At 45.6% G+C, this 25,454-nt stretch overlaps 1 protein-coding gene across 23 annotated transcripts in view; it reads left to right on the top strand.

The window, feature by feature from the left end:
• Positions 1–25,454, top strand: part of Dysf (dysferlin) — a 201,430-nt gene that overhangs the window by 152,783 nt on the left and 23,193 nt on the right. For all 23 annotated transcript variants that reach the window (XM_052718958.1, XM_052718953.1, XM_052718955.1 and 20 more), the window contains 4 exons: positions 15,847–15,945; positions 22,103–22,231; positions 22,503–22,658; positions 25,078–25,169. In XM_052718958.1, coding sequence (XP_052574918.1) covers positions 15,847–15,945; positions 22,103–22,231; positions 22,503–22,658; positions 25,078–25,169 — 476 coding nt within the window. The remainder of the gene's footprint in view (positions 1–15,846; positions 15,946–22,102; positions 22,232–22,502; positions 22,659–25,077; positions 25,170–25,454) is intronic.

Here is a 25,454-nt window from a genome sequence, read left to right as displayed (position 1 = left end):
CCTGCCTCTGCCTCCCGAGTGCTGGGATTAAAGGCAAGTGCCACCACTGTCCTGCCTTATTTAATCTTGACCTGCATCTTTGACTTAGCAAAGTCTAAATTAATTCACATCTACAGCTTCTTCCAGGATATGATTAAGAACCGAATGTTCTCCAAATACTTTCACACTTTTGTTGCACATTTCAGTCTCATCTTGTAAGTCACATTTGAGCCTGTTCTTATTTTTTTAAGTAATCAGTTTTCTTTTTAGCTGTGTTCAAATTTACTATTCTTTTTGTGCAGTAGCCTCCTTCTTTTTATTTTACTTTTTATTTAAGTAGAATCTGTTGAAATTCTTATGTGGGAATCAGTTTATTTTAGGCTTTTCTGCTTTTTAATTGTTTGAAAATAACTTTTATTTCACCCTGTTTTGAGGACTCCAGTTTCCCTGAAGTTATTTCTGTCAACAGTGCCTCTCTCTGAAGACTTCCATTTTCATTGGTTTTGGGTGGTTCTCAATTGTCATCTCTTCAAACTTTATCTAGTCCCTGTTCTTCTGACCATTCCATCTGAAGCTCGGAGGAGACACACTATCTCAATTCTCCATGCCAACTAAATTTGCATGTTACATCTGATACTTTATCTGTGGCTTCTGAATCCACAGATGTAAACAACACGGATTGAAAATATTTGAAAAATGATTGTGCCCATGGCAAACACACACACAGTCACTCAATGCAGTTTAATAACCATTTGCAGCACACTGCACATTACAAGCAATGTAGAGATGATTGACAGCATGCAGGAGAATGTGTGTAGGTTATATGCAAATTATACGTAATCATAGATAAAGGCTTAAACAGTTTTAGATTATGACCACCTAGGGGTCCTGCAGAAACTGAGGCTTAGTCTGTTAATTTCTTCTTTTTAAAAGGATTTATTATATTATCTATTTATGTGCATGTGTGTGTCTGTGTGTATACAAGTGTCTACAGAGACCAGAAGAGGGCATTGGAGTTATAGACAGTTATGAGCCATCCCATGTGGGTGCTGGGAACCAAACTTTGGTCCTCTGGAAGAGCAGCAAGCACTCTTAACTCCCGAGCATCTCTCCAGTCCTGGGGATGATTTTTTTACAAAAAGATTTATGGTATTTTAAAAATATGTGTAAGTGTGTGTGGGTATGCACATGGCAGTGCAGGTGCCCAACGAGGCTGGAGGCATTGGATCCCACTGGAGTTGGAGTTCTGTATGGTTGTGTACTGGCAGCTGAACTAGGGTCCTCTGTAAGAGCAGCGCATGCTCCTAACCACCGAGCCATCTCTCCAGCCCCCACGGTTGTTTCTTGATGATACACTCAGGCTGATTTCTAAAGATTCGTCTTCTGTTTATTTGATGTTACTAGTTTGTGATCTGATATTTAACCCAGTTTACTGAGTTTTTCATCTCAAGATTTACATTTTTTTTTAATGTTCTTTCTTCTCCAGTCTGTTTAATTTCGAGGGACTCTGTCTGTCTTTTGTTTCCTGGAGGGTCCTTTGGGTCACATGTTATTTCTGACACTTCTGCTTTCTGTTCTCACGGGTCTGCTTCTGTAGCTGGTTGATCCCCGCTGGCACTGGCTTACGGTGTCTCGTTCCTCATGTGTTGCACTATTTTTTGATTGTGAACTCATGCTCTTTGGAACTTTATCTGAGAATTCTTTGAGGCCTGGATGGAAGTCACATTCTTCCAGAGAGGATGTGTGTTTACTTTTACCAGAAGCCTGGAGACACTACAAACCCAGATTCACTTAAAACTAAATGTTCAGCCGTGGCTTTTGGGGTTCCATAGCCTATGAATTTGGCTCCTCATTTCTCCGGATTTTTCCTTTCCCGTTTGCTGTTAAAGATTCTCTTTATGCCCTCATCATCTCCAGAGTGAATCAGGACGCTTTAAAAGATGCCTGTTGATGTGACGAGCATGCTGGGGAGATTTCTCTGGTTGTCTAGTTTGCTTTTTAGTTGGAAATCGAAATCTGTTTCAATTTGAAATCTGACAGTCCTGTTTTCCATCAAGCAGGTTCTGTCTCCTCCAGGACCCAGCACTCTGATTTCCTGTCAGTGGCATCTTCTCCAAACGTCCTACGAACATGAACAAAGCCATTTGTTCTGTTTTGGATTCGGCTCCTTGGCTCAGGGAAACAATTTTCTCAGTTCTCAGATTGTTTCCTTCTTGTGACCCTCGGTGCCATCTTCCCGCCCTTTGCTTAGCCTTCCAGAAGGAGGCTCTTGCTCATTAAGCACTGGGAGATGAGGTAGAGCCTGTCCCTGAATGCACAGACCTTTTTAAAGTCAACTCGGATCAGCCAAAGATGGGGACAGTTTAGAGCTGCTAGACTTTTACTTTGCCAATTGGGAATTCAACAGAGGGAAAGAAAGCAGAAGAAACTCATAACCACAGGCACTTACCATGGGTTTTTCTGTGAGCCGAAGACTGTGTGTTTACTATGGCAGCAAACATTATCGAACGAAGTCAGAGCCACAGTCCTTGCTGATGGACTCCTGAGTAAGAGTTTCCTAAGTAAGGCAGGATTGACCTTTTACATTAGGCCATCTGGGCAGGAACATCACTCTGGGAAACTTCTTACAGTGTTGGTTGAGTAGATCCTAAAGTTTGTGGCACCTCCTAAGCCTGTTCAAGCTTCCATATGAAGAATCCCAGCATGCATTTGCAGGGAGAACAATGGTTGCCTGGTCCATGAGACCCTGGACATTGGTCTAGCTCATGGCCTCCCTGTAGGCCATACAAGTAGAGAGGCAACTTGTGCTTGGAAATGGGTAAGAAATTTAGTGGTAGCTGACCAAGAATGACAGATACATCTATCTCTGAAAGTTGGGGGTGGCTTTATTGCTTGGAGCCTTGCTTCTCTGATGATGTTGTGTAAACACTATCTCTATTCAAGGCTGACTTCTTTCCCCATTCTTCTAGGATAGCTCACTTGCTCCTCATTTTCTATCCCCACATTCTTCTCACTAGGAAATAAGACTCTATGGGAGGACATTCTTTCCTATTGAGGTGATTTTGCCTCTCCTTGTCTTGACCTAGCACTCATTTAGATCAAGGTCACTTTCTCCAAGAACAGCCTTATTTCCCTCAATTTCAAGTTTGGAGAGAATGCCTTATTGTGATTCATGAGTCTCGACAGCAATTTATCCCAGGACTTTGAAGTAGATGTTTTTTGACCAAAGCAATCAGTTACGGGGCGTCGCTCACGAGCAAGGAGCATTTCCAGAGGCAGTTTGTCTCCGAGCTGCGAGCTATGAGGCTGCACCCCTGAACTTTAGAGTTAACTTTAACCGTGTTCGGTGTGTGTGTGTGTGTGTGTGTGTGTGTGTGTGTGTGTGTGCATCATATGGAGGCCATAGGTCTATGTCAGACATTTTCTTAAACCATTCTCCACCTTCTTTTTTGAGACAGTTTCCTACTGAACCCGAAGCTTGCCTGGCCAGCCAGCCAGCCCCAGAGACCTTTGTGTCTCCACCAGCACTAGGATTCAGGCATACTGCCACGCCCAGCATCTTATATGGGTTCTAGGGGTTGAACTTGGGTCTTCATGCTTGCAAGACTTTACTGACTGACCCTCTCCCCAGACTCCATATTCCTACTTTTACCTTATTCCTGTGTCTATCAGCTGAGCTACTGAGGAAGACAGATGTAGGTTTCCTAAGGACATGTACTGATGGTTATTGGGGATGTTAGACTCACTACAAACATTTGAAAGTTGCCGAATCTCCCGTCATTAAGAATATCTGTGTTGTGCATGGTATGGGTGCAGGCTGGTCTCTGTGACTGCCACGAGCTCTGATTAGGTGTTTGATGCCCGTCCCCAGCGTCATTTGGGTCTTCCTTGTGCCTCGTTCTCTCATTCTCTCTGAACACATACAAACCGCCCATCAAATGACAAGTGAGGGGATGGGGTGGGGTGGGGGTGAGGGGAGGGAAGTCAGAGCCGCAATCTGTTAGCTATTTGGAGTAATTGGTTATTTGCTGTGTGTGCGGGTTGGGAAGCCCAGCACATACTTTACGGTCTCTCCTGTTACGGGGGCTGGAGTCACCCGCCGATATTGGATCCTGGTTGCTGGAGCCCTTGGCTCGGGGCGCCTTTCCCCTGCTTGGCATTCCTGCGGTCTCCTCAGGGGTGCACCCCTCCTCCCTCGGTGCACACTGCAGGGGGGACAGCCTGGGGTGAAACGTCTGGCAAACTCCAGGCCCCCATCAGGGAGGAGTCAGCCCTAGCTCCTTCCAGCCAGCCCTCCTCGCTTCTGCCTCCACTGCGCTACCACCCTCCTCCCCAAGGGGTCTTTCCCCTGGCATGAGGGACCGACTTGCCCTTCCATAGAAAAAGAGTCTTCTCTGTCTTAGAGGGGTATCCACAGCGTTTCCTGACAACCCACTGGTCAGGGAGCTTTCACCAGTATTTAACGTAATGCCTTCTTATCCTTCTTGGTCCTGCACATGGTCCGCCCCCTAGCCTGGGTTCTAAGGTGCGTGGAAGTTGTGTAGCCTTCTGTGCTGAGCCCCTTTGGGGGCTCTTGGTGAGGCTTCATCCCTCACCCTGTGACTTTGACACATCTCTCCAGGAGCTGAGGCACGGGAAATCAGAACCGAGTAACAAGTTTGACAAAGATTTGAAAAGTTAACGTGATTTTTGCGTATGAAAATGCACACGGTAACTAGAAAGTGGGTTGACTTTGGCACAGAGAGAGCTCCCCCCCAAATCCCTTTTAAATTGAATTTAAGATAGCTAATATTAGTGTCTGTAGTTTGATGGATGCTTCTGCAGTCCCGGGAAGGCCTTCAAAAATAGTTTTTCTCTTAAGTAGATTGCTGGAACTCTTGTTAAGCAAAACTGTCTCCACAAGCAGAACGAAGGTTAGGTAAGCTCCCGCGTCCCCTGGGCCCTTCTGGAACCACCACAGATTCCGAATTAGAGATGTTGCATTGCTCTCTTCACAGGGTTGAAGACTCATCTGGAATCTTCTTTCTCTCAGCCCACCGAGGAGATTCCACTCTCTCAGGCATTCTGCATGATCCCCTCAGGGTGCAAAGTTGTAGGCCAAGTGCTCAACTTAGACTTCTGAGTCTGGAAATGGCTAACAGCCCAGTTCCCTCAGGCCCCTCACCCATGTGTCCAGAAACCTGGTTTTCCTCAGGCCCTTCATGCATGTGGCCGGAAGCCCAACTTCTCCCAGGTCCCTCACCCATGTGGCCAACAGCCTGGTTCCCTCAGGTCCCTCACCCATGTGGCAGAAGCCTGGGTTTCACAAATGCCCCTCATCCACGTGGGTCACATGTCTCAAAATAAAAATTAGCCAAAGGGTGGAGGGGAGAGGGTATGTAGCAAGCCTGGGTTCCCTATGGGCCCTTACTTACGTGTGCAGCAAGTCCAGTTCCCTGTGATCTCATAAGATATGGCCGGAAAGCCTGGGTTCCCCAAAGGCGCCCTGCTTGTATGGGCCCTTGTCTATAAGAGGCTGACAGATAATCAGGTCTGGTCTTTGCTGAAGGTCATGTGAACGCATTCACTGGAATGCAATTTAGCACTCGAGCTAAAGACCTTCCTTCTCTTGCCCTCTGCTGATCCAGCTTGAAGGCAGGGTGCATGGCATAGGGACCCTTCTACAGACAAGGAGGCTGGTATCCAGGGAGTGTCACCAAGAGTCTGGAAATGATTGACATTTGCTGTGAGTGCGCAGAGTTCTTCTGAGTCATTGGTAGCGAGATTTGGGCATCTGTCTTTGTGGTTTTGAGGGTATCGAGTGGTTTAGTGTGCACAGGGTGAGGTAGGGTTGAGGTCTTATCTGGACTGTGTCAGCCTGAGGACATATATGTTGCACGTGTGTTTGTGCTTGTGAGTCAGGAGCAAATTGTCCTCAGTTTTTCAGACCTCAGGAAATTGATATTCTGTCATCATTTGAGCTATGAAGATGTCACACCCGAGTTAGCAAAACTGAGTATCAACACTGAGGGTGTTGGCATTGTCAACAGGAACAGTTACCATGGTAACCAACACCAGGCTCAGGATATTTCTCAGACATCAACGCAGAGCCACATAACACCCTGTTGTCCGGCTGACTGAAAATCATTTTTCTAAGAGAGGAATAGCTTTCTGTGTAGACTTAGATCTTCATTTAATTTCATAAACAGCCGCCCATGGCTTCACTTAGAAGAGAGTATGTGCTTCTATATAATGACCTTCAGCTTAACTTTATAACCTTGGCCAGCAGCTCTTCTCTTTGATTCAACTGGATGTTCTGAGAAGAGAAGCTCTGTCCATGAGCTCTAGCAGGCGGCACAGGCCTGTCACCCCAGCCACTTGGGAGATTGAGATATCAGGATCCATAGTTTCAGACTAGCCTAGGCAACTTAGTGAGACCCTGTCTCAAAATAAGAATAAGCTAAAGGGGGTGTGTAATTCAGTAGTAGAGCACTTGCTTAGCATGTGCAAGGCTCCGGGTTCCACGCCCTGTGTGTGTGTGTGTGTGTGTGTGTGTGTGTGTATGTGTGTCTGCCCCTGACACCCCAGTTTCCACTTCGGACCTCACAAGAAGAGTTAGAATTTTCGCTACCAGTCTTGCTTTCCATGGTCATGAGAGGCATGAGGCACTAGGGTGATGATGTTTGGACCACACCATGCTGACTCGGGTCTTGGAGGGTCAGTGTGCCTGTAAGACTGACTGTCTTGCCCGGCTTTGTTTGCTCAACCACTGAATTTTGGCTGTTAGCTGGAATCCAAGAAGCTTCAGTCCATGCCTTGTTCAAACTGATTTTGCGGAATGGTGGAACGATGAATGGCCTTGAACCTTGGGCATGGGACGACACAGTGGCAATGGCCCGATTTCTGGTTCAAGCTTCAGGTAACACTTTAGTAACCAGTCTTCCAGTTTCTTCCTCCTCTTTGCCATGGTCCAAGGTTGATGCTTAGCAATTGCCAGATGAGGTCAAGGACACGCTTGGCATTGGAGGCCACAGGACCAGTTTTGTAGGGGTGGAGACTCAGCTGCTGGGCACACCTGGCTAAGGTGAGCCTGGAAGGTTCACCTCAAGGCTGTACTAACTTATTCTGGAACTTCCTTGGCAGGTGAAATGGGCTTGAGATAACTCCCCCAGAAGCCAGGCTGGGGTAATGGCAGGAATGTTATTTTCAAGCCATATCCATGAGTGTGTTAAAAATATCACTTTATTTTCTGTAAGTCAACTTAATCTCCCGTTTGAGCTCTCATTTTTTCCTAATGGCAGAAAATCCCTGGTAATCTTAGGCATTTTAGGTTTAAACTTAGTCACTTTGGGCTTACTTTTCCCCTCCACACCCCAGAGTGGGGGGTGGTGGCTAAATTCTGGTTTGGCCTTCCTTAGTGTTATTTCTCCAGGGAGGGCAGCCTGGTTCCCGGTACTAGTCCACCCTGGCGTCTCTGGGCTCTGACTTGGGGACACATGGATCACACTGCACTTTCTGACATCTTCTCTTAGTCCCACATCTCCGGTCCTCTGTCCAGTCTTCTCTCTGCTCTTTCCTCTTCCTTCCCATGCCTCCTCCCTCCTCTCCTAACCTGCAGGCTTAGCTATGGAGTGTGGAACACTAATGTCCCATGCCACTCTGAGGTCTACGGGAAGCGCCAAGTACTTCTCTTTTATTATATCTGTGCAGCTTCCCGACCAGTGCCCTGGCACAGGTCCTCTGGAGACTGGCTAGCTGTATACCGAATCCTGTGGTTCATGGAGGATGGATCCAGGGCAGAGTTAGGATGGCTTGCCCGAAACCACCACACCTCTCTGGTTCTTGCTTTTGTGGCCCCCGAATGTCCATCTTCTTATTCTCTGATGGAGAAGAACTGGCTGGACAAAATGGCTTTCTTAAGCCTATTACTCCAACTATTTTTTGAGATAGGTCTCATAGATCCCAGGCTGGCCTCAGACTCACTATGGATAACAGAGGATAATCTTGAACTCCTGATCCTCATTCCTTTACCTTCCAGCTGCTGAGATTACAGGTGTGCACCACCACACCTGGTTTGTGCAGGGCTGGGATTACAGGTGTGCACCACCACACCTGGTTTGTGCAGGGCTGGGGATCAAACCTAAAACTTCATACAGACTAGGCAAACACTCTGTCAACTGAGCCACATCCTCAGTCCCTTAAATACATAATTTGATGACACATTATCTGTTCTTGGTATTTGGTACCAAAGACTGTCACTTGTTTCCCCTCCTCTGATGTCTAAGAACTCATATACCCATCAAATATCTCCTGAGATGCAGGCTAGTACCAGGAACTGATCTAAGAACTGACACTGGTCATGTGATCAAAGGTGTGGGACCTGGCCCTCACGGGAAGACACTCAATAATAAAGACCTAAATGAGGTCTAGCTAATGTCTAGTGGGGATTACTGCTGTATAGACAAAGCAAGTTTGAGGAGGGTAGAAATTGCTGGGAAGGAAGCTGTAGTTTGAAACAGAGAGAACGGGAAAGAAAGGTTGAGAGTGCATTGGAGGCAGGCTTGCGGGAAAGGAAGTGGTCATGGATCCGTGTTGTAGAACACAGTCCTTTGAGCAAATGGGACGCCATCTTCATCAGATCAGCTTTGCCTGCCTACAAGAGGCCATCAGGATTGGAGCTGTTGACTGTTGGCATTTCCTCATTGAAGAGGGGTTGGGGAGGGTCAATGGACCTTCACCTGAGAGTCTGCTCCTCTCCATTTGGATGCAGTTCCGCCCTAATTACACAAATCCTGGGGGGTCTTGGGAGGTGCGAGAGTACAGGGTGAAGGTTAGTTGAAGGGGAGTTGCCTATGTGGCTATGAGGAAGCCGTTATCTACGCTGAGTGAAGACTTTCCAGTGAGGCTGCTTGGAGGTCACCCAGGCTTCTCTTACTCAAGCTCTTTAAGTAATCTCAGGAAACTGGCTGGTTCCTCAGGGTGAACTTTGGTGGAAACATACTTTGGTTTGCAGTTGGGATCTTATGAGGAGGTGGTAGGCATTGATGATTCCTCCCCTCAGGATGATAGAGGCCCTTCAAGAGAAAGGCAAGAGAATGTTAGACAAACTTGGGATCAGTACGGATGGAAGAGGGTGAGCTGGCAAGAGGGCAGAAGGTGGGAGACGGGGGTACTGCAGGCTCTGACCTCTGAGTCATATGAGGTTCTTGTAAAGGCTTTAGCTTAGCCCCAGTCAGGTGACAAGACATCAGAAGGCTTTGGACACAGACGGCCAGGATCCACTTACAGAATATAGGTCTGTGATGGTGTGAGTGGATTTAGAGACAGGGCAGCAAGAGGAGAGAGATGGGAGGCCAGTTGAGACCAGTATCAGGGGACAGGGCTTGACCAGAGTAGCAGCGATGGGTAGGGGTGGGGAATGGCAGATTCAGAATGTGCTCTGGAGCTGAGACTGAGAATGGCTGAGGGCTGCACGTGGGGATGAGAAAGCAGAGCCTAAAGCTGGTCTGAGCATCTGGAAGGAGGGGCTGCCAGTTCATTTATCGGAGGGAGGCTCTAGGAGGAGCCAGTGGCCTGCTGATAACTGGACCTGGCAGGGCATTAGAGAGGCTCATAAGGCATACAGTGGCAGACATACACCAGGCAGCTGGAGTTTGGGGGAGTCATTTAGGCTGTCTACCATGAGACAAGTCAATGTCCACTTTATTTAAAGAGTAGGACTGGAGGGGAATGCCAAGAGAGGGTGCCTATAGAAGGTAGGAGGGTTGGATAACTGATTTGGGCATACTCAGAGGACCTCCGAGTGAGTAATGAATGCCAGCAGTGAAGGCTGAGAGATGTGGCAGTGAGATGACAGGCAAGGGGACATGCATCAGGGACAGAGGAGGAACTGCTGCTGGGTACTACTCCACTAGACTTTTGGAGGCATGAGTCATTAATGGCCGTATAAGTATGTGTGGGTAGATCAGAGAGAAGGACAAGACAAGAACCATAGACAAAGCTGGACGTGGAGCTCAGTGGGTAGAGCACTAGCCCAGCATGCACAGATCCCTGGGTTCCATTCCAGGCTCTGTATAAGCCAGGCTTGATGGTACATAGCTGTAATCACACAGCACTTGGAAGGTAGAGGCAAGAGGATCAGGAGTTCCAGGTTATCTTCTGCTATATAGCAAGTGTAAGGCCAGCCTGCTAGACGTAGGACTTTGCCTCAAAACAACAACAGCAATAGCAACAAAAGATGTTCTTGTTAGGCAAAATCATCCCAGCACTGGGGAGGCAGAGGCAGTTGGATATCTGTGAGTTCGCGATCAGACTGGTCGATATAGCAAGTTTCAGGACAGCCAGGGCTACTCTGAGAGTTCCTATCTCAAATGAAACAAACAAATGAACAAAAAGTTGTTCTTAAGAAATCTGAGTATAGCTGCTGGTGGTGGCAGTGCACACCTTTAATCCCAGCACTCAGGAAGCTGAGTCAGGCAGATCTCTGTGAGTTCAAGGCCAGCCTGGGCTACAAAGTGAGTTCCAGGAAAGGCACAAACTTGCACTAAGATCCACTTGCCTCTGCCTCCCGAGTGCTGGGATTAAAGGCATGCACCACCACTGCCCGGCTACCTACTTTTCTTGAGTGTGAGTTTCTAAGCTGGTGTTTGGTCATTTGTCCTTTTTTCTTACAGTTTTGTTGAGATGTTTGTGTTAGCAAAGCCCTTATTTAAAGTGTGCAGTTTGGCAGATATTCCCCCCTGGGTATTAAAAGAGTCGTGCAGTCATCCCCACCATCCATTTTAGATTTTCCTGGCTGCAGGAAAGATCACCTACTCCCTGCAGCCTCCAACCATCTCTAGCTCTACTTTGCTCTTGGTCTCCTTTCATATAAATGTAACTATGCAATATGTGTTCTTTTGTGATCGACTTCTTTTGCTTATCGTGTTTTCGGGGTTCATCCAGGCTGTAGCACATTGCCAAACATTGTCCTGATAATATTCTTCAGAAGACCCAGGTGGGTTATGCCCACCTGGTAGCCACTCTGAAAAAGGTTGCACTGAACTTCCAAGTACATGATTTTGGATCATTCCAATTTCTCTAAGATGTGTATGTATCAAGAGCAGAATGGGGGTCACAGGGAATGCACTGCTTGCCACTTTTCAGAACGGTCAGGGTGTTCCACAGTGTCCACCATGTTTTATGTTCTCACTGGCTTCTCCCACCACCCTGTAGATGGATTTCTAAATGGTCTTATTAAATAAAAAACACAGAGCCAAATATAGGGGTGAAAGCCTTAGAGATCAAGGAAATAGGAAAAGCCACCAGCCAACCTTACCTCACCAACTCTGTAGCTTCTGAATGCGAGCTACTTCCTGTCTACTCACACCTTTATATGCCTTGCTTTTCTGCCCTCTCATTGGCTCTTAGCCCAGCCACCTCACTTCCTCATCACTGCCTGTCTATACAAACCTCTAGGTCTCTATGGTTGGTTCTGGGATTAAAGGCATATATCACTACACTTGGCTCTGTTCCCTAGGGTGGCCTTGAACACACAGAGACCCTGCCTGCTAAGTGATTGGATTAAGGGCGTGTGCTACCTGACTTTGTTTACTTAAAACGGCTGACGTTTTCCCCTTGATCTCCAGGCAAGCTTTATTTATCAAAGCACAAATAAAGTATCACCACATTTCAGCACAAATAAAATATCACCACACCCCCAGCTGACACTGTGTTCCCTGCCTCTCTGAGAACAGCCACCCCCCTGCTATCTGTTTCTGGTTGTGGTTTTGGTTTGCATTTCTTGGATGACAAGGTGGGCAGTGACCACGTTTTTTATTTCTTATTGGCTGTTATGTATTTTCCCTGGAGCAATGTAATCTTAAGGCCATTGCCCACTTTCAAAGATTTATTTTTTTTGTCTCATTGATGTATCTCTGTGTGAGTTTATGTGCACCATGTACATACAGGAATCCTTGGAGATCTGAAGAGGGTGCCAGATTCAGTCCTGGAACTGAAGTTACAGGTGGTTCTGAGGGACCATGTGAGTGCTGGGGTTTGAACCTGGGTCCTCTGCAAGAGCAGTATGAATTTTTAACTGATGAACCATCTCTCCAGCCCCCTTTGCCCACTTCTAAGTTGTATTTTAAAAATTACAGAGTTGTGTGAGTTCTCTATGCATTCTAGATGCAGTTTCTTATCAGATGGATGATTTAGAAATATTTTCCTCCCGTCCTTCCAACTGTTCTGTTCCCAGTCTTGGCAGTGTCTTTGGAAGCATGCTACTGGTTTTTTTTTTTGTTTTTTGTTTTTTTTTTTAACCTAAATTTAAAACAGTGGGTTTTTTGGGGAGGGGGCAGTGAGATGATCCAATGGGTAAAGCATTTGCTGCCCATTCTTGGGGAACTGAGTTTGGTTCCTATAACCCATGTATATAGATGCGGAAGGAGAGGACCAATGCAACAACACTGTCTTGAGACCTATTGCATGCATCCCTCTCCCTCCTCAACACACACACACTAATAAACAAATTAAAAGCACAACAAGCTAGTTTTAAGTAATACTTCTACTCAATGAAAGATCAAAATTATTTGTGTGGTTCCTAAAAGCACATAACAAATAAAAACACTTATAGTCTGTTCATTCAGAAGCAGTCACTATGAGTATTTTATGTTTACTCTTTATACTAAAACATTCATGTTTTGTTATATTGTTTTTAAAAGGTTTATTTATTTTTCTTTTATGTGTTTGCCTGTATGTATGCATGTATACCACATTTGCAGTTGCCTGGGGAGGCCAGAAGAGGGAGTTGGATACCCTGGAACTAGAGTTACCAATAGTTGTAAGCTAGGAAAAACCTGGGTCATTTTCAAGAGTGGCTTCCACTCTTAATTTTTGAACCATCTCTCCAGCCCCTTAAACTTCTTTTTTTTACCCTTGAGTCAGAGTCTCATGTAGCCCAGGTTGGCATCACACTGGTGGAAATGCTCCTGCCTCAGCCTCTAGGATGATAGGTGTGCACCAGCTTGCCTGGCCCCTGATTCTTAGCCATCTCTGGCGAGCCGTTCTCATGCCCTGCTATGACCTAGCTGGATCCCACCAGGTCTGTGCATTTGGAATTTTTGTCTCTGAATTCGGGAGTGAGGGTTATTCATATCCCCTCCCTCCGTCTCTCCTCTCTGTTTCTTTGTCAGGCTTTGTTTCCTAAACTGAATGAGAAAGGTTTTCATCTTTTTTTTTTTTTTCTTCTGTGCTGTGCACCAAAGAATAATTTATTCTGTAAAGCCTTGTAGAACGTTCTTCCAAACAAAAAGTCTCCTGGCTTGATAGTTCCCTTGGCAGGTATTTTTTGGAATTTCTTTCACTTTCAAGGCCAGAAATCTCTTCTTGTTTTCTATTATTTTTGCATTGATGTTGGCATTCATATTTTTCTAGAAAATCTCCTAGTTCATCTGGATTTTCCAGGATTTTGTCATGGATTTAGGCCTATTTTATTCTTCCCCATAGTGTCTTTTTATTTCATCTTTCTGTTGTCAATGTGTATCTACTCTTTGAGATTAGTTTGATATTTATCTCTTTTTGAGGGTGTTAATTATCAATTGCAATATTTCCCTTTCTGATATGTTTATTTCCTTACAATTTTTTCTTTTTTCTTTTTTCTTTTTTTGGTTTTTCGAGACAGGGTTTCTCTGTGTAGCTTTGCGCCTGTCCTGGAACTCACTTGGTAGCTCAGGCTGGCCTCGAACTCACAGAGATCCGCCTGGCTCTGCCTCCTGAGTGCTGGGATTAAAAGCGTGCGCCACCACCGCCCGGCTTCCTTACAATTTTATTTTAGATTTACATTTTATGTTTCACTTACTTTTTTTGCTTTATCTGTTCTCATAAATTATCAGGTTATTTCTTTTCATTTTTTCCTGTATAAAAGTCAGAACATTTAAGAGTGAGTTTTCCCGTGCCTATGGGCCTGTCTGCAATCTGGGTGTCTTGAATCTAGTTCTGGTTTTCTCTGGCTCAGTGGGGTTATAAGAACATGTCTTTCTTTAACTCAGTGGGGTTATAGGAACATGTCTTTAACTCAGTGGGGTTATAAGAACATGTCTTTAACTGTCTAACAGCCTGGGATTTTCATTTTATCATTTCTTATTAATTTTAAGCTTTATTGAATGGTCAGAGAGGTGACCACTGTGAGTTTATTTCTTAGTTTTTATTGAGATTTACCTTTGGCTCTTTTCCCCCACGTGCTCCAAGGGTGCCAGAAACGAAGGTACACTTCCTGTTTTTAGTTTTCAAGAAGCCTTCTATTTGGGTGTCATTGTTGATGGCATTATTCTCCTCTGTCTCCTAGCACCCCCCCTCAGTGTGTGTGTGTGTGTATGTTTAAAGACAGAGTGGTGTATAATATCTGTACCACAACTCTTGTGTTTCTGTCTTTTCATTGTGTAAAGTATGCTGGTTGGTTGCCTGTCTTGCCTGACTTAAGTCAAAATTTTAAATACCTGGGCTGGGGAAGGAAATAAATGTTAGGAAGAGCCAAACAGCTAAACAGGGTTCCACATAGACCACTCCCACCTAAGTCTATGTGCCTGTCTCTGTGTTCCTGTACGTCCTATGTGTTTTCTGTGGGAGTAAATGGATGATTCTGCACATTCATCTCCCTTGGGTGTGACTGTAAACATCGTCTCGTGTGTGCTGGTCTTCGTGTGTGTTCAGTGAGCGTCTGCCCTCCAGCAGTTCTTTGCTTTAACCCATCTGAACCTGTTTTTTCTTTTGTGGCTGCAGAAGTTCCTCCTGGTAAGTGACAGCCTCATGCTAACACAAATTCTCTGCTGTTTGGGGTTCTCAGAGTGCTAGGACTACATTTCTAGGATGGATAGGCACTCTGGGCACCTCTGGTACCCTCACTGCCTGCTTCGATTCCTTGACCTGGTTCATTCAAAAGCGGGAACTCAAAGGGTTTGACTTAGAGGAGGCTTAAGCGTGCTCATGCTTATGACAGATACTCAGTTCACTATGTAGGCTGATGCAGCTTCTAGGAGATGTCCTACTCAGCCTTCAGTTACATTTCAGAATGTTATCTATAGACATCTTGCTCTTAGCCTTCTCAGTGATATGGAGAGACCTCAGCCTGGGGGCCATGCCCTGAGTAGGTTTCTGGGGCAAACCCTTCAGGGAGCTTGCTGATTCTCAAAGGGAGAGGCACATTCTAGGACACAGCTGGGGAAGGGCTGAGGCAGGAGCTGAGCTGGAAGGTGTGGAGGGAGGTTTGTAGGGCAGGCAGTGGGTCCCTTCCAGTGACTATGACTGATGAAGGACAGAAAGGGAAGACTGAGTTGTCATAGCTTATGTCTACTCTCCTAGCTGCCTACACTTAACAGCATCTTTTAAATAAAAGTCAGTTAACAAATGCTTGCTGATCTTTAGGGCTCTACCTTGATTCCACTTTGAGAAGTCTACATTCTGGTTCCCAGTTCAGAAAGCAGAGGGGTGGGCGGATCCTTGAGCTTCCCCGGGCTCTACCTTACCATACTTTCAGGCAATGCATTCTTGACATCCTCCCTGCAGAGAACTCCAATTTATCCCTGGGATGCTATATGCTACTGTGGTTATCCCTGCTTCACAGAAAGACAAGAAAGGCCTGAGAACCTGATGGGAACACAGGAATGGGGATGGAGCCAGGCCTGAGCCTCAGTTGCTCAGCAACATTCAGGTGTTGCAGGCTTCCCCAGTCTGCATGGCTTTTGCCCCAAAGAGGCGGAGTTTCTGGCTCCCTGTTTTCCATGCCCCCCTAATCACTTGCAGGCAAGCCTTGGGATCCAGGTCAGCCTGAAGTCGTAAGAGGAAAATTACCCTTCAGAAGGCCTTGATGGGCAGATGATCTCCTAAACTCTCTCCTCCTTTCTCTTTGCTCAGGAGGAAGAGTTCATTGACTGGTGGAGCAAGTTCTTTGCCTCTGTTGGGGAGAGGGAAAAGTGTGGTTCCTACCTGGAGAAGGATTTTGACACCCTGAAGGTGAGACCACTCTCCAGAATGCATCCGCCAGTCTTGTAGCAGTTGTTAGATTCAGGGATGAGCAGTGAGGGGTTACAGTGGAAGACCAGAGATGTTCTCGTGTGTCTGAGTCTAATGAAAGGTCGCCCTACTTCAGAGCGTGGATTTGGAATAAGTACTCCCCATGGACAAGGGTGAGCAAGGAAGTGTTGGTGGGAGAGTGTTGACCATCCCGAAGTGATGGCTGTGGGGTGAGCTCTCGGGAGTGCTGGCCAGCATCTGTGGGGTTCTGGGTTTAATCCCTGGGACCAAGGGATGAAAGAAAAATGGAACCAACCAGAAAGATGGCTCGGGGATAAAAGTGCTTTCCACCAAGGCTGACAATCCAAGCTTGATCCCCTGAACCTACATGATAGAAGTCTATGTGTGCCATGGCATGAGTACTCGAGCGTGTGTACACACACTAAGTAAATAAACAAAGAAAGAAAGGAAGAAAGAAAGAAGAAACTACTGAGAAAGGAGAAAATGTTGAAGCCTCTATAGGTGAAATAATGTTTAGGGTTTACTTTAAATTGTCTCCCTAAAGGAAGAAGGAAAGTAAGGGTGTCCCTTCCACAGATTTTAAAAGTGAAGAATTATTAAAATTGTGAAATCCAATTAAGAATATAACTCTGACCCCCAACCTTTGACCCCTACAAGAGGCACCTTTGACCCCTACAAAAGGCACAGATGTTATCTAGCAAATATAATTAAGATGCTAAGTTTTGTTTCTGTGAGTAAAAACAGAGACGTGTCCTCCAATTTCTGGTATTTTGAGGAAATTCTACAAATGCGCTTTTTCAAGGTAGACTAGTTTTTAGAAAGATAACCAAAGACGACTCAAAAATTGTTCTCCAAGGTGTTACATGATTTCCATTGTCAGGTGGCCAACTGCATCCAAATGTCAGATACAATGTACGATTTGTAAGGTTAGGTATGCCTTAAATATGGCACGGGACCCCTGAAAATGATTTCTTATCTATCCGAGATGAGTACAATCAGATGACCTATGTTGTTTCTTCTGGACTCTAAATGATGGCTTGTACTCCACAGCCTCATCATGGTTAGGAGAGCAAGCGCAGGACTCAGGCTAGGAGATGGGGGTGCTGTCAAGTGGCTGGACTAGGGAAAGTTTCAGCTAGTTGGAGTGCTGTGGGCTGGGTCCTCCGCCTCTGAAAGCCCTGGGTGGGGACTCCGCAGGGGGCAGTTTCACAAAGCGGCGGTGTGGTGTCCCTCGGATCCACTGGACTCTGTCTGGTGTGCGGTACCTAGAGTCCTGGCTGTCCTGCCATGAAGCTGCAGGCGCCCAGCAGCACCTCAGGCAGCAAGCGCTTCTGGCTTCCTGGCTGGGTGTGTGAAGTTGGGCAGACAGACAGAACTGTTTGCGTACCAGGAAGAAGGTTTGGCCAGTTAGGTCTGGCGTATGGTGCTATGGCCTTGCCAAGAAATGTGACAAGGCAGGCAAGAGTGAGGGTTGCTGCCAGGGTGGCCGGAGGCCCCAGCCCCTCGCTCCTCAGGAGGATGCCGGATGCGGAGCTGGCATTCAGCCTCCAGCTTGACCTCTCCAAGGAGGTCTCCAACAGCAGCCAAGCGAACAGAGGCTCTCCAGAACAAAGGCATCCAAACTATTTCTGGGTAAAACTAGACCTGAAAGGAATGCTGGTCCTTTAATATCAGTAAATGGAAGATGACCACCATTAACAACAAAACCAGCTTATAGTATGGTAGAGAGATGAATATAGGGAGAAAAAAAACACTTTGGAAATCACTAGCAAAGCGGGTAAAGGCAAGCTCATGGTCTAAATAGGAAAGTAAAGAAATTACAGGGAATAGCAACAATGCATTAAAATCAGAAATCAGGAAAAATGCAGGAAAAGTGAAGAACATGTTAACTTTCCTAAAAAACAAGAATGGATCAAACTCTCTTGCTAAGTGATAAGGACTTCTGGACTGTATTAAAAGTCAAAATTTGCCAGGCGGTGGTGGCACAAGTCTTTAATCCCAGCACTTGGGAGGCAGAGGCAGGTGGATCTCTGTGAATTCAAGGCCAGTCTGGTCTACAGAGGGAGTTCCAGGACAGCTAGGGCTGTTACACAGAGAAACTCTGTCTTGAAAAAAAAAAGTCAAAATTCATTTCACTCTTCTTAAAAGACACTTACAAAATAATAGAATGGCTGGGGGAAAGAGCATTTCAGGAGGCAATATTTCTATACTATCTTGGGAGACATAATCAGGATAAGTGTAAAGAAAGAGGAATCAGGTAGAATTTAAACTAAAAAACAAAGAACAAAATAGTGGTTTTTCTTTCTTTGATAAAAGATATACTTCCCAAATACATCTCCCAGAGCCTTGAAATACTTAGAGCAAAAATAGTTAGGAATATATAAATGTGCATCTTAAAAAGTAGCATCTCAAAATAGCAGAGATTAAAGTTGAAGAGGAAATTTTAATATACTACCTCTTTGACCAAACAGACACTAAATAATAGTAAATAACAGAACCAAACTACAAGCTAAGGCTTTTCTTTAAGCCACAGCTAGTTACATTGCAGCTTAATAAAATGCTAAATTTGTAGCCTTGAAACAGGCAGCAAAAATAATTTGAAAATGGAAGACAAAAGTAATACAAAATAAAGAATACATTTTCTACCTAATGCTCAGAGAACATTTACAAAACCTGATCACAAATTAGGTTAGTAATAAGTTACCCAAGACAGAAATCAGTCAGGACATATTAAAATGCAATAAATTGAGAAATTAATAAGTTTAAACAAAAAGCCCATCCAGTTGGAAATTTACAAAGTATTTCATTCGGACTCCCAGCATGAACACGCCTGCATAAGTCAGCATTTTCCCCCTTTTCCCTTGGAAATTATTCAAACCCACAAAATCCATTTTTCAGAAAAGCTGGAAACAAATAAAAGCCGCAGACTCCAAAATATAAGTAAGGGCTGCTCAAGGACAACTGAGATTGGGCAGGGGCCGTGGGACATGAAGGATGATGGCAGCTCATGGGGACAGGGGCTCTCATACACCCCTGTGAAAGTGTACTTCCAAATGGGAGAATGTGGTAACTGTGTCAGATGTGTGGTGGATGCATGGGGGTCCATTGCTGTTTCTCTTTACTTTCCTATAGTTGGAAATTTTCATAATAGTTTCAAAATGAAATGCTTGCAACATGAAGTGGGACGTATGCCCTTTATTTCCAAAGCTGCAGGGGCTTTGAAGGCAGGTCAAGCTGACTGCTGAAGCCTAGACCTGGTTTAATTCAAAGGAGCTGGGAAGGTGGAGCGGCATGGAGGAGCCATGTCTGTAGGAGGCTTTGTGTCTCCGTGGTGGGAAGGAAGGGAATAGCCAGGCTAGGGAAAGCCAACTGATTTAGTGGTTAGTAAATGTAATTGCACAGCATTAATTCAAAACTCCAAAGTGGAGAAACGAAGAGAAAGTAGAAATCAAACCAATAAAGGAGGACATGTGCCTACCAGAACTGTTTTACCAAGCACAGGAGAAGGAATGTTTTGCTGTGAATTTTGTAGAAAGGAAACTTCAGAATGTGAAGCATGAAGGAAGGAACTCAAGAATGGACAAGGTCCATGAACTGGAAGGACTCTGGCAAGAGAGAAAGCGTAATCTTGAATGGTGGACAGGGCAGAATGGCCAGATGGAAAACACAGTTGGGACATAGAGGGTAGAGGTGGTAGTCAGGACCAAAAGAAAATGGGGAGAGAAATTTCTGAGGCATAAAGAGAAAGTGGCAGGTGTAGAAGCCAGGAGCAGGAGACCAGACCCTGCTGTAATCAGAGGATAACACCCCAAACCGTGAAATTAAATAGAGAAACGCGTAATTGTTTAATCAGATTTCACTGTTGTGAAAGGACGCTTGAATATATGGCTTGAAAAGTCCAGTGTGAGTGAGGACAGTTGACCCAGATTGACCCAGTGGCCAACCTCAGACATAGCCTAGAATAGAACACATATACTTCAAAGGTGAAAGAGGAATTCTTTGGGTAGTCATACCTATTGTTCCCACTCCCCTTAAAATACCAAAGCTATTTAAAATAGAAAATAAATCAAGGTGTCTTCAGTTTCCCCGACTATAAAAATCCAGAGACCCTGAAACAGCACACATACAGTTGTGCAGTGACAGAGGATTTGAGCATCAGCCATACTGCCTGACAAGCACTCAGGCAACGGCCAGCTGGTGAGGAGGGTTGGCACTTCCCAGAGTTGTTCCTGGGACTTGGAAAGAGCACAGCAGAGGAACTAGTTGTGACCACACTGTCCTTGGCACCCAGGTGAACAAGTGGGAGGGTCGGGGTAACCAGACCACGGACACACCATTCTCATTGAAGATGTAGCAGTGTAATAATGATAAACGTTAGGTGGAGAGGAGGAAAGGCGAGGTGCACAATAAGAACACTAGTTGTAGAATAATGGAGTCGGCAGCTCTTTTCTCAAGTCGATAAGTTATGTGTATAAGTAGAGTCTAAGCAAATAGTGTCAGGTAAACACCGACGAGGAGAAACTGGGTGATGGGGGTGAGGAAGAAGAAGAGGAGAGGAACAGGGATGGAGAAGGAGAACAGCCTGTGGAAAGAATTTTAGGAAAACAAATATGAAACTAGAAACTTACCTGACTATGTAAATATAAAATATATGCAAATCTTAGACCCAAGCTATCTCCCCTATCAGTGTATGTCGCACCACTCACTCATTACAGTATTCCCTTCCTCTGCCGCTGCCCCCACCCCACTTCTTCCTTGTATAGCCCTTGCTGGCCTGGAACTCTCTATGTGGACCAAGCTGGCCTGGAACTCACTATGTGGACCAAGCTGGCCTGGAACTCACTATGTGGACCAAGCTGGCCTGGAACTCACAAAGATCCACCTGCCTCTCGGCCTCCTGAGTTTTGGGATTAAAGGTGTGCCCCCCCCCCCCATGGCCGGGTGGTGGTGGCGCACGCCTTTAATCCCAGCACTCGGGAGGCAGAGGCAGGCGGATCTCTGTGAGTTCGAGGCCAGCCTGGTCTCCAAAGCGAGTTCCAGGAAAGGCGCAAAGCTACACAGAGAAACCCTGTCTCGAAAAACCAAAAAAAAAAAAAAAAAAAAGGTGTGGGCCCCCATGCCTGGCCTTATTGCAACATTTAACATCAGATCTTGAATGGACATCTAACTACAATAGATAGATTCAAGGTAGAAAAGCTGACCATGTACCAGGTTGTGAAGAAAGCCTTGATGAGTTTTTAAGAGGCAATGTCACACGTACCACTTTCTGGCCATAAGGCTTTAAAACTAAAAATTAATAACAAGATTAAAAATCCCCATAGCCTCCTTTACCTGGAGAATTCAAAAGAAATCATATTGTTAAACACTTTTGGGGGGCACAGGAACTTATGTGCCCTAGGCTGTCCTCAGATTCACCATATAGTGAGGATGACTGTGAGCTTCTGATCCTCCTACAGTGCCTGAGTACGGGGATCACAGGCATAAACCACCACACTCCCCTTCACACTTCAAAAAAAAAATAAGATTTGAGAAGAAGAGGAAACAAACCCAAACTATTGAATATTAAGGAGACAGCCATAAAACGTTAGACCTTGAACTTTACTTAGGTAAGGTAGCATTCAGAGCCATTTTTAGCCTTAAGAACTCATGTTAATTATAAGAGATTAGAAACCAATTAATCAGCCAAGTCTGAGATCAAATAATTAAAATAAAGTGAATTCTAGACTATATGAGGATTATGACTGACTCTTCACACAGAAGGTTAAATTTTCATTTGTTTCTAATCTTAATCCCTTAAAATGTGTCACTTCTGTGAGTCTCGGGTAACTTGAAAATTTGATTAAGCTGAAACCCTACATCCTAATAGACTAACAAACACCTTCCCTCCTCTCCCTTCCTGGCTTTCTTTCCATTTCTTTCTCTCCTTTTTCCTCCTTGGCTTCCCCTCCTCCACCTTCCAACCCTCCTGTTTGCTCTTGTTCCTCTGTTAACTTTTGACCCTGTCCAATGCCTGTCTTCTCTTCTGTCTCTTCTCTTCCTTCACTCACACTGCCTGCTTGCCTTCCTTTCCGGTTTCTTCCCTTTCTGCCCCCGAATTTCTTGCTCTTGAGTCTTTTCTCATCCCGGCTGGCGATAGGTCTATGACACACAGTTGGAGAACGTGGAGGCTTTTGAAGGCCTGTCGGACTTTTGTAACACCTTCAAGCTTTACCGGGGCAAGACTCAGGAGGAGGCAGAAGACCCGTCTGTCATCGGGGAATTTAAGGTCTGTCCCTGGCTCTGCCTACGAATGGGAGGTTGCAGCAATAAGTGAGTGGGGGAGAGGTAGTGGCCACAGTGGCCATGGTGCTGCTGCTGGTGTCCTTGGGGGTGACCTTGTGGCTGATGCAGGATTGGATAGTGGTGTCGGGTAGTTTGGAGCTTGGCTCCATGGTCTCCATGGTGACGGTGCTCAGAAATGAGAGTAATGGTCCTGTTGCTTACTGTATTATTGACAATGATGACAAAAATGAAAATCAAGTCCCCATTTCTTTTAGGGTCTCTTCAAAATTTATCCTCTCCCAGAAGATCCAGCCATCCCCATACCCCCGAGACAATTCCACCAGCTGGCTGCCCAGGGCCCCCAGGAATGCTTGGTCCGTATTTACATCGTACGAGCATTTGGCTTACAACCCAAGGACCCCAATGGCAAGGTAACATTCTTGGGGCCCTTGGTCCCTTGAGAATAATAACAAGCTTGACCTGAGGAAGGCAGACAGAATTTCTGTCCCAGGAAGGCCACAGTGAACCAGGAAACCCAAAGACACTTGCAGAGCTGAACGGGAGCTGGGGGATCTTTGTGAGGAGCAACCCCAGGAGGTCAGGGAGGAAAGAGTCTGTTTGGAGCTCTGGAAAAATGGGGAAACCTTGAAGGAAGGAAAAGGACCCTTGTGGACACAGGAACACTGGGAGGCCAGGAGGGACAGGAAGTTGGATTTTAAGGGTGGCTGGAACATAGGTGAAGGCTTGAAAGCTGACTGCTCAGTTCACAGGTAGAACTGGGCTCTGGCCTGTGGTAAAGTGGGCAGAGGTTAGGGCTGAATCTGGTGAGGTTTTAGTGCTGGGAGGGAAGGAGCGCAGGGAGGGAGGCACAGGATTGGTGACTTCTGTGGGCCATGGGCTGGAGGCCCAGGGAAACCAGGAAGGCTTGTTCTGCCAATGTTGACGCTCTGTGCATCACAAGCTGTTGGTACTGACTTTGTAAAAGTTATTTTTATTATTATTTTATGTGTATAGGTATTTGTGCATCCATCTATCTATCTATCTATCTATCTATCTATCTATCTATCTATCCTCTATCTATCTATCCTCTATCTATCTATCTATCTATCTATCTATCTATCTATCTATCTATCTATCTATCTATCTATCTATTGTCTATCATCTATCTATCTATCTATCTATCTATCTATCTATCTATCTATCTATTGTCTATCATCTATCTATCTATCATCTATCTATCTATCTATCTATCTATCTATCTATCTACCTATCTATCTATTGTCTATCATCTATCTATCTATCATCTATCTATCTATCTATCTATCTATCTATCTATCTATCTATCTATCTGTGTAGCACATATGTGCCTGGTGTCCGCAGAGGCCAGAAGAGTACATCATTGGATCCCCTGGAACTGGAGTTAGAGACAGTTGTGAGATGTCACGTGGGTGCTGGAAATAGAATTTGGGTCCTCTGGAAGAGCAGCCAGTTTTTAACCTCTGAGCCATCTCTCCAACTCACAAAATACCACAACAAAATATCATTTCTCTGGATTACTGAGTTTTTAGATCTTCCCTTAAATTTCATGTCTGAAGCAAGAGACAGAGCTAAGTCCTGGCCAGAGATGGAGGAAGGAGGGCTGAAGGAGAGGAGCTGGTAGAGAGAGAAGAGCTGGAAAAAGAGAGAACAGCAAGGCAGGAGTGGGCACTTGGAGTTTAGAGGTTCAAGCCTCAGTTCCTTCCTTGTCCTCTTAGATGGGTTCAGGCTCCAGTATGTGTCCTTAAGGTTGGGGTCAGAAGCCTGGTTTCCAATCCCCACAGCCTTGCCTTTCAAAGACGAGAAGTCATCACTCTGGCCTGGGCAGCACGGATGGCCTCCAGGATACTGCTGTCACCCTGGCTTGTAGTCTTCAAGGCTTCCCGGCACTGCGCTGGCCTTTGCTCTTCTCTCTTGTCATATTCCTGCAGGATGGTGCCAAGTCTGCTGCTGCTTAGAGGTAGCGTCCAGAAGACAGGCCCAGGCTGTTCTACTGGACAAAATGTAGCCCTGTCTGTCTCGTTCCATCTTTGGAAACAGGCCACTTGAAAATAGAGAGAACCCCAACCTGGCCTAGGAATATATGGTCGTGTGTGTGTGAGGGTTGGGGTCTAACCACACCTACCTCTTCCCATGTGCCAGTGGGTCAGGAGTATAGGACACTCACCCTTCCCACTGCTAGATGTGAGAGGCTAGAAGACCTGTCTGGCCATAGGGGGGCACAGGGTGAGTTATGTCATGGTGAGGTGATGTGGTATGGTGCAGTGTAATGTGGTGAGGTGTGGTATGCTGTGATGTGATGCAATGTGGCAAGGTATGGTGTAGTATGGTATGATGTGACAGAGTATAGTACGGTATGGCATGGTATGGTGTAGTATAATGGTGTGGTGTGGTAAGATGTGGTGTGTTAAAATATAGGTGTGTTAAAATACAGTGTGGCATGGTATGCTGTGATGTGTTACAGTACAGTGTGGCATGGTAGGCTGTGATGTGTTACAGTACGGTGTGGCATGGTATGCTGTGGTGTGTTACAGTATGATGTGGTATGTATGCTGTGGTGTGGTGCAGTGTAGTGTGATGTGGTATGGTATGATGTGATAAGGTATGGTATGGTGTGGTGTGGTGGGTCTGACATGTATGGTATAGTGTATTGTGCTGTGGTGTGGTGTCATGTGGTGTGGTGTCGTGTGGAGGATGGGCCCTGGCTGGACAGGACACTATCTTCATCACAGCTCCCTGATGGCCATTGGAAGCCAGAAGCCCCAAAGACACTTTGACCCAGTGATTTTATTCGTTCATTTCTGTGTCCTCCAGTGCGACCCTTACATCAAGATCTCCATAGGGAAGAAATCAGTGAGTGACCAGGATAACTACATCCCTTGCACCCTGGAGCCCGTATTTGGAAAGTAAGTGGGAAGTGGCTTGGGTTTGGGATAGAGGGGCTGGCATGGAAAACTCACAGTTCAGTGGGCAGATGTGGCTGCCACTTAAGAAGTCTTTGTCTCGTGGAGCAGAGCCTTTATTATGGATCTTTTATGTCTGCGAGCGCATGCTCAAACCCTGTCAGGAGCTCATGGATAAGCACAGAGACAGTCACCTCAAAGACCAGAGACTGCATGAGTACTCAGAAAGTGCATTTCTTACAGACTGGAGTTCCCATATAACCTTCCCCATGTTCCTCATTAGCAGCT

The sequence above is a fragment of the Peromyscus californicus genome, unplaced genomic scaffold (genome assembly GCF_007827085.1).
Source record: "Peromyscus californicus insignis strain IS unplaced genomic scaffold, ASM782708v3 Scaffold_6__1_contigs__length_162567912, whole genome shotgun sequence".
In the NCBI taxonomy this organism is placed as follows: domain Eukaryota; kingdom Metazoa; phylum Chordata; class Mammalia; order Rodentia; family Cricetidae; genus Peromyscus; species Peromyscus californicus.
Note: the sequence above shows the minus strand (reverse complement) of the source record. Positions and strands in the feature narration are given on the sequence as shown.